At 35.1% G+C, this 9,118-nt stretch overlaps 1 protein-coding gene across 3 annotated transcripts; it reads left to right on the top strand.

Moving 5' to 3' along the window:
- The first annotated feature begins 408 nt into the window (after nt 1–408).
- LOC135837831 (uncharacterized) lies at nt 409–7,270 on the top strand. Of its 3 annotated transcripts, XM_065353230.1 has the most exons (3): nt 409–1,327; nt 3,815–3,883; nt 4,014–7,270. In XM_065353230.1, exon 3 carries the CDS (start codon nt 4,028–4,030, stop codon nt 6,377–6,379), a length of 2,352 nt encoding a protein of 783 aa, XP_065209302.1. In that variant the 5' UTR covers nt 409–1,327; nt 3,815–3,883; nt 4,014–4,027; the 3' UTR covers nt 6,380–7,270. The 3 variants fall into 3 exon arrangements, 2 of the variants coding, with proteins under 2 accessions (XP_065209302.1, XP_065209310.1); XR_010557262.1 differs by lacking the exons at nt 3,815–3,883; nt 4,014–7,270 and adding an exon at nt 1,430–2,822; XM_065353238.1 differs by having other exon boundaries at nt 3,815–7,270.
- The last annotated feature ends 1,848 nt before the right edge of the window (nt 7,271–9,118 follow it).

Here is a 9,118-nt window from a genome sequence, read left to right as displayed (position 1 = left end):
AAGCTACAATAAAATTCATCTGAGCGATGATAACTTTCCATCTTACATTTTTCAACGAATTTTTTTTTGGTAAAAATCCCAACCTTTCAAAACAAATGCTCGTAACGATAACGAACACTAAAACCTACCCTAAATATAACTTAAAAGACCACCCAACGAAAAGGGAACACGATAACGAGCAGCTGGAGTTTCTCAACCATTCATAAACACGGTATTTATGAATGAAGTCTCAACCCTCTCGGTTACGGTACTATGTGTACAGTTGTACACATAGCCTTTTAGTATAGGCAGGTAAAGGAACCAGTTTGAGTTGCGAGAAAAAGGCATTCACCTCTCTATCGCGAAATAAACGTTCAATGAACCCTTCTAAAACATTACGAAGCGTGTTTTGATACAGAGTAATTCTATTTCGATTTCTATTTTTTTTTTTTGCAAAAATTCAGTTTTTCAAAATTCAATTTTTCAATTTCTGTGAGAACTAATATGCAATGCATATTACTCTCAAGAAACCCAATACTCGAAAAGACTCACCCAAAAATAATTTTAACCGCTATAAAAAACCAAAACTCGAACCTAAACCATTTTGAAAATAAATTAAATCCAAAAAATCCATTTTTCAAACTTCAAAATTAGCCTTTTCGACCCATTTTTTCCCAAATCAAAACTAAAACCCAACTTTCCGGTTCCAAATTAAATTCTTTCCATCAAATAATTATTTCGCAACTTTCAGAATGCTAAATTAATTAATTAAAAAATTCCAAAACACTTTTTTCATCGAAATAATTTATTTCAAAAATTTGATTCACAAAAAACACCCTAAATTACTCATTTTTCCGAAGATTTCATCGTAATAAAATACCCCAAACCGCTCAAAATTTTCAAAATCGCGTGGGGCAACTTTCTGGATCATCCCCAATCACTCCGCGACCCTTCAAAAATCCAAAATTTATTTTTTCGAAATTCTTTGAATTAAAAATAAAAATAAAATTTTTTCGGCACCTCCCCACGAAAAAAGGACTTCCGGTGGTGAAACGACACCAAACCGAATTGGCTACGACCAATCAAAAGCCCTAATCACGCGCGTGCCCACCCCATAAAACCAGTTTTGCAAAGTATGCAAAATTAATTAAAAAACTTTCTTATCAAAACACATTTCACTTGATGAGTTGATGAATGTTTCTAAGCAAATGCCGTTCAGTTAATTCGAATAATTTAATTATTTGCAAGTGTGTTCTGAATATCAAAGTTCAAAATCGAATGAAAATGTCATTAGTAACAAGTATTACGAAAAATTTCAACGCCACGGTGTACGGTGAAAGATTTATGCGTAAGTAATGGTGTTATTAAATCTCAAAAAGAAATCGCTTGCTCTTACATTTCGTAGCTTACTTTTACATTTAGTGCTACAAGTATCTTTTTCTTTCTTTAGCGAAAATGACCATACTATCGAAAGACACCGTAGACAAACTATTTGTGAAGTACACGGTAGAGACCGATATTGAAAGAAATAGAGTATACGTCTGCGAAAATCGAAAAGTGATTCTAAAATCAGTGATCGATGAGACACGAATGTGTCCATCGAAGAAATGATCAGCGAAGTCCTTTTTCTTCCCCTTTCGTTTATCACCGGTTGTTGTTTCTAATTTGTTAAGATTTAGTACTCGCTTGTAACCTTTGCCTTTGAGATTTACTCCTCAGCTCGGCGGCTCACGATCAAGATCGATCAAGCAATGCTAGCTGAGTAGTACTTCTCAAAGGCAAAGAAGTATCAATCGATTGATTGATAATTTTTTCGTCGCGTACTCGCAATATGAACGGGCATATGTGAGTAACTAAAATTTTATTACTAAAAGTGATCCACGTGATGGTAGGGTAACATCACGTAGATCTCAAATGAAGAGTAGCTACTCCTAGTTTGAAGCTACCTTCTGAAAAGCATTTTGTTTCTTTTTCCATTGAAATTCGAAGCAAATGCTTTTCTACAAAATTTCTAGATCAACCTCAGACTGACTGATAATAAAATTATTTCAATTATCCTAGCTTTAACATCTTATCAGCGTTCAGTCTACTTTCACATTTTGGCCTTTATGATCTAGAAATACAAAATAATTTTCAAAATCAACACTGCCCAAAAAACTTATCATCGATCTCAACTACAAATGATCTTGGCACTTTTGGCATAAAATTTTCGGCAAATTTTCCAAATTCGATCGATGATAAGTGCAATTTATAACGTATTTTTTTTTACATTTTTCCAAATTCCCGCTAGTATTACAAAAATTGTAAAAGCTACCGATTTTTTTTCGTAGGTTATATTTTTGTTTCACATATCGTCGACAAATTTGGTCACAATGTATAGTTTTTCTGTTTTTCAAGATTACTCAGAATTTTTTGTTCTTACTTGAATCATTATATTATTTTTTTTTTGTAGACCATTCGAATGTAATAATTTTCTTTTTCTTCACGACGATTATAATCATCAAGGTCTCCTGAAATTTTTTTTTTAGTAGATTGCGATGTAATTTTTTGTTTCCCTCCCTCCTGATATCCGGTGACAATATAGTTATTTTTTCTATTTTTTCTTACTTTGTGTACTGATTTTTCCATCGACACTTATACTAATCTCACTCACGGCTCAAAATTCAACATTTTAAAATTTTTTCTTTCATGTAAAATCTATTTTTTGGACACCAAAAGTAGAAAAATACAAAAATGCAAAGATAGTGAAAAGGAGAAATAAAGAAAAATCTTCAAGTGTGATTACACTGCATGATAAATATCGCCGGTACTGATCAAATTTTGAGCAAATTGGACAGCCTCGATCCTACGAATAAAAAATTTTTTTTTAGATGCTCATAGAATTTGATCAAAGGAGTATGAAAATTTTATTAAATGAAAAAATGGAATGTTACCTGAGAAAAAGGATTCTGCACAGATTTTGAGAATTCATGTCGTACGAATTTTAAACTTCTCCAAAAAATTCTCAAATTTTCAAATTCAACAAAAATTCTGCAATTTTTTTTTTTAAAAAAATTCTTGATTTTGAGAAAAAGCATGGATTGATGAATGAAGATCTGCGAACAAAAATAAAGAAGAATGAGGAAAGAAATAACCCAAAGTTCTGGGTAAAGAATAAGAAAATTTATACTTAACTTAAGATCTCCAGCTGCGAAAAAATGAAAACATACATAACTAACTACAACTAAGTTAGGGAAAACTGATCTTTAACTAACGAATAACTAAACTACTAACTAACATTTATGCTTCGAGAATAAAAGTGTAAAGAAATAACATAACAAATAACTAAAAACTAGAAAAAAAAAAAGGATATTTTCGAAGCAGGAACTGAAATTTGTAAAAAATTTCAAAAAACCAAAAATTGACCCAAAAAACCAAATCTGAAACAAATGAAAAAAACATCACAAAAAATTAGTCACACATAAAAATGTCTCTTAAAAATACACATATAAAATTAAAATAACCTAAAAACTACCAATTACTTAAAAAACAAGTCAAAATTCATCAAAATTCAAAATTCTTGGCTCAAAAAATTCAATAACAACCAGCAACGTCAACAAGCATGAAATTGCAACGTTGCCAATAATACGATACTGTACTATTTTCGGCAATAAAGTACAGTTGATAAAAATTGACTATTTTTTCTTCTCCCTCCCCTCTTATCCTCCTTATACCCACTTTTCGATATAACAAAAGGAGGATTAAATTTCTCAATTTTTTTTGAATTTTTTTTGAAATTTTTCGTGTATGTGCACTAAAAATTTGGTATTTTTTTTTTCTCAATATCTGTTTACAGTGTAGTTCGTGTATCCTGTTGCGTGGGAATAGAGCTTGTTGTGGTATCTACGATTCCAAAAGAGGACGAGTAAGAAAATACTAACGAAAAATTCTAATTAAATTTCCAGATATTTTATTTATTTTTTTTTGAAAAATAATCTAATCTTCATTTGTGTGTATTTTTGTGTGCCTTGTGTGTGTATTAATTTTGATTTCAGATTTAGATATCGAGATGTATTTTCAAGCGATTTGTGCGAAGTGCGGCGAGCCCCTCTTCCCAGTAGTACACTACAACCAGCTACACATTTCGACTTGCCACCATGTCTACCACCAACGATGTGTTAGTCAACTTTTGACCGAAACCCCGAATCGAAACCCTCGAATTGCACGCTGTTCTTCATCAGGCTGCTCTCGATTCCTAGCGACGCAGGATTTCTCGAGGATTGACTTCATGTTCGTCTCCCAGGAATCAGACCCGCATCAACCACCTCCACCAACCCCACCAGCGACCAATCGAGGTGAAATTGATATGCTGCGCGATTTAAACCGTCAACTCGAGGCTACGATTGTTGGAATGACCGAAGAAAGGCGACACCTAAAAATTCGACTATTTAATGCGGAACAAGAAATTAAAAACGCGAATGATCGATATCAACAGCTCATGAATCATCAAATCGATCGATTACAATCATCAGACCAACGAAACCCAGCGACCTTTTTTCGAACTTCGAGTATTCATCCTCAACCTGGCGCTGGTCCAAGTCAGCTAAATATTCTTCGTATGCCTATCCGCCAAACGTTCCACTTCGATCGAGACAATCAACCAACCGGCTCTTCGATTTCGGCTGATCATTTCAAAACGCCACCACCCCCCCCTTCTCGACCGCAGCCTCGAAGAAATTCATCTAATCGCGACAATCCGAGCGACAACGCCAGCCAAAAACGCGACCGAGACAGCACATCATCAGAGGACAATAGCCCAGACAACCGCCAACAACCACCTACCCCCCGCCGCTCCAAAAAGAAGTCAAAAATAAGGAAACCCCCACCAACACAAATCAAGGGGACGCCGGGATGCAAAGGAAGCTACCACACACGCTACCGCAAGCGATGGGGTACCGAATCAACGGAATTATTACCATACTACCCTTTCAACTCGTACCCCCTCGATTTCACCGCTGCCGGATACAAGATCGGAGAAGGAGAATTTGTTGGTGCTTGGTTTGCCTATAATATTTTATTAATTGGCGACGGGCATATCGCTTCCCTGGCTCGATTCCTGGGAAGAGGGAAGGAATACGATGAATATTTAGATCTAGATCTATACCGAAGAGACTTACTTTTGGAAGATTTAGTTGCGTATCTCAACGAATTCGATAGTCTACCCCCCAGGATTATGTTATCCATTGGGAACTATGATGTTCACGAGGGAACAACATATCAAGAATTCACCAACCTGATGTGTCAGCTGTCAATGACCTTTCAACGCTTTCGAGTGAGAGAGCTCATCCTCGTACCGCTCTTACCTCTACCCCTTCGCTCGAATTACCTGCATTCGCATGAAAACATCACACGAGCCTTGGACACGAATTGGGGACTCGAATTTGGCGCAACCACAACTCGCATCGACCAGATATTCGAAGCAATACACGCAGGCCACGCGTATTACGACGAATTTGGTCCATATTATAACCTCGACGACTACCTGAATGTAGCAAACCAAATTCATTCACGATTCATTCCACCCCTGCAACCTCGCCCCTCTGCTCTTCGCGCAGCGCAGGCCGCAGCAGAAGCTGCAGAGAACGCCGGTGAAAACCAGGTAAACGACCAGGCGGCAGGAGTCGAACGAATGCAAGAAGATGAACCCCGCGCTCCCACCTCCGCCGACAGTACAGCCAACAGCGCCGTAAATCCATCTTCAGGCAACCATTCGATCACAACATCCCAAAATCAAATCTTTTCATCTCAACAAGTTGGCAACGCGATCATTACTGCGGTGAAATCAAGTAAAATCAACGAAGAAGAACGAAAACGTCAGGAGTTGATTGCAAACCGCCATTTGCAAGTACAAAAGGAGGCTGCAATCAAAGCAGAAGAAAATCGACGACTACAACGTCATGCTGATAACATCGAAGCTTTTGTCGATTCTGTCAACAAAGGAGAGGTCAATGATATCTACTTGCAAACACAAGTATTCGATAAACTTTGCAAAAAGAACCTCGCAAAAAATACACGATCTACCTGCTCCACTCCTCGAACATCACCCATCCCTGATGTATCTACTTTATCGGTAAATTCGCCTAATAAATCTTTTTCTGTTCAGCCTCAGGCGCAAGATACGTCTGACACTTCTCAGGTAGATGCTTCAGAAGATATATCGGAGCCCAGTACAGCTTCAACATGGCTGGAATCCATCAACGAAGGAGATGAATTCGACGAAGCGATCAACAACGTTGTCGATCAGATCGAAAATGCGCCGAATACCGATAACGATAAAAAACCCGACGATGACAAAAAACCCGACGACGACGATAAAAAGACTGATGATCCAGAGAAAGACGGGCAGAAATCTCTCGACTGATTCGAAATCATCAAAAAACTAATCAGTATTGTATCAGTTCATTTTTTTTTAATTTTAATTTAACTTATTTTTAGTTTATTTTCTTTAATTTTTGAAAAATTTAGGAACTATGTCATCTTATTTTTTAATTTTTTGCCAAAGAATTTATGTTCATGTTTATTGTTGACCCTTTTACAGGACTATTTTTTGTGTTTATCGTAATGTTTTTTGTGTTTAATAAACAGGAGAAGATGTTGAGAAGAAGACAGCTATGAGTTTTATTTTCACTGATTTTATCTTACTTTTTCAGAAATGTTTCTTTTGTGTTTGCAAAAGAGAATTTTAATAATTTTTTCCAGCTATTAACACTTTATTCAATTTTTAGGAATATTTTTGACATAATCTTGTAATTTTTTTTTGTAGCTTTCAACAGAGACAGAAGCGTCTCAGTCAAAATTCAAAATTTAACAACTATCTAAATTTACTTACGATACACTAAAATAATGTTAATGCATTATACTAACCTTGACTATTTATTTCGTAGATCGAACCAATCTAGTCACACAAGTGCATGCTTGTAGTATGATCGCTGCAGGACCAGCGTAATAATTGCAATTCCATCTTCAACTTTGCATCCTGTAATAAAAATGAGAATCAACATTGGACATAATTTCTTCAAATATTTTATAATGTTGTACAAAAACAATAACTAAGCTAAGATTTTTTTTTGTATTTTTTTTTTTTTTGTTTATGTCGTCGTATATGCACATGTATGAAAAAGCATTGTAAATTTTCCCCCTCTTTTTTAAAATTTACTACTGGCACTGTCTACAAATTGTACAAATTACCTTTTACCATCTATTTTTTTTTGTTTTGTGTGTTCAAAAATCATAATCGATCATTATTTTTTTTTTGTATTTTTTTATGTACTTATGTTCGATAGATGTATTCTAATTTTTATTTTTTTTATTTTTTTTTTACTTTTTTCAAAATTTCTCTTATCCCATCATTCAACCGCGAGAAATTGTAACCGTTTTGATCCCAAATTTGCATCAATTTTCAATTCCTTTTTCCATTTTAAAATATTTTTTTTGTTTGTTCTGTAATTTTCGAACTCTACAATTTTGTCAATTTTTTCAAAAACATTTTTCAAAAGCATTGACAAGCATGTGCTTGGACTATGCTAGTAATTCAAAACAAATTGTCATTTTTTATATTCTTTTTTTGTATTTTTGATAATTTTTCTCAAAAATTAATCTCTAAGCTGTACCCTTACTTACTTACAATTAATGTGTACTTAAGTTAACTCTTCCGTTGCACTCACTCGCTCAATAAGTTAGGTTAGCAGAGAATACCAATTTTTTTTTACCTGTAAAATATCTTCAAAATTTCCGTAACCGCGATTCTTCAATTTTCTTCTTTTCTTCAAATCTGTAACAAAAAAGCAAAAAATTTTTTCGAGTTAATACAAAAAGTAATAAAAAAGCAATAGGCACACCAAAATTGTAACGTAAAACATACCATACCATTTTTCTTCTTTTTCAATTCCGGAACCCTAAACTAAGCTAAAAATAACAATAGTTCAAAAAAAAACTACATCAACGAAGTGACTTACTTACTCAGTTTGCTGTGCGAAAACGCACCTAAAATGAATTCTTCATGCTAGGTAAAGAGATTCGCGCAAGTAACTAATTCCAGAGCTCTATCAAAAAACAATTTTTTTTTTAACTTTTTCCAACTTTTCAAAATTTAACTTTTTTTAAAGACCTATACCAACCACGACCATCTTACTTTCAAAGTCTATCCTCTTGATCCTGTCGTGTTTTGATTATTCCATTTGATCTTTTATCGAGCATTGATTGATCATTAGTGTTCCATCTTACCCAAGTTGTGCACTGTGGTTTATTGAATGTTCATAAACTCAAATGTCGTAATCACTTCACCATTGAAATTTCCCGCCTCCGACCCATCTTTGGCAAAATTTTTTTTTAAATTTTTCTTTTCTCCAAATTAGTCTGCAGCTCAATGCAGCAAAGTACGGAGGGGCAGTGGTAGGATGCTTATCATCAAATTAGACAGGGTAGGAGGGGTGCAGGGAGTTGGTCCATACAGCATCCTTTATTCATGATCCGTTCTTTCCCACCTAAGCTGCTCATCGGGAGCAAAGATCGAAGGGGCATATGTAAGGTACAAGTATGGCCCAACTGCCTAGCAGTTATTCTTATAATCAACACAGTAGGGGAAATGATGATAATCATCCCTGAGAGGAGAAAGTGCGATCTGTTCTCCTTCTTCTAAAAGAACAACCCTTAAACTGGAAGTGTGGTAAAGTGGGCGTTTCTAATAGACGCGATGTTTTCTGGTAGCTACCAGGTACATCGCGAAAAATAAGATCTTTACTTAGCATCAGAATCTCGAGCTCTCTGGAATTAAGTCACCTCGATTGGTGTGTCGATCCGTTGGCATACCAGATGCATAAATGCACAGGCATCTTACCTGTGTCTTTCTTTTATCTGTCTGTACCACTTCTAGCGTGGAGATTTAACTATGAAAAGAGCTATTTAAAATATCTCTTATTAGTTTTTAACATGGATCATCTCACTCGGGAGTGATCCGCTAAATTACACATGATTTAAATAACTCGTGAAAATTTAAATAACTTGTGAATTTCTAAATAAACGACTCGTGAATTCGTGAAAATAAAACATAAATAACTCGTGAAAACTTTATAAATGACTCTGAAATTCATTCAAATAACGC

This window comes from Planococcus citri, chromosome 1, assembly GCF_950023065.1.
Source record: "Planococcus citri chromosome 1, ihPlaCitr1.1, whole genome shotgun sequence".
Classification (NCBI taxonomy): domain Eukaryota; kingdom Metazoa; phylum Arthropoda; class Insecta; order Hemiptera; family Pseudococcidae; genus Planococcus; species Planococcus citri.
Note: the sequence above shows the minus strand (reverse complement) of the source record. Positions and strands in the feature narration are given on the sequence as shown.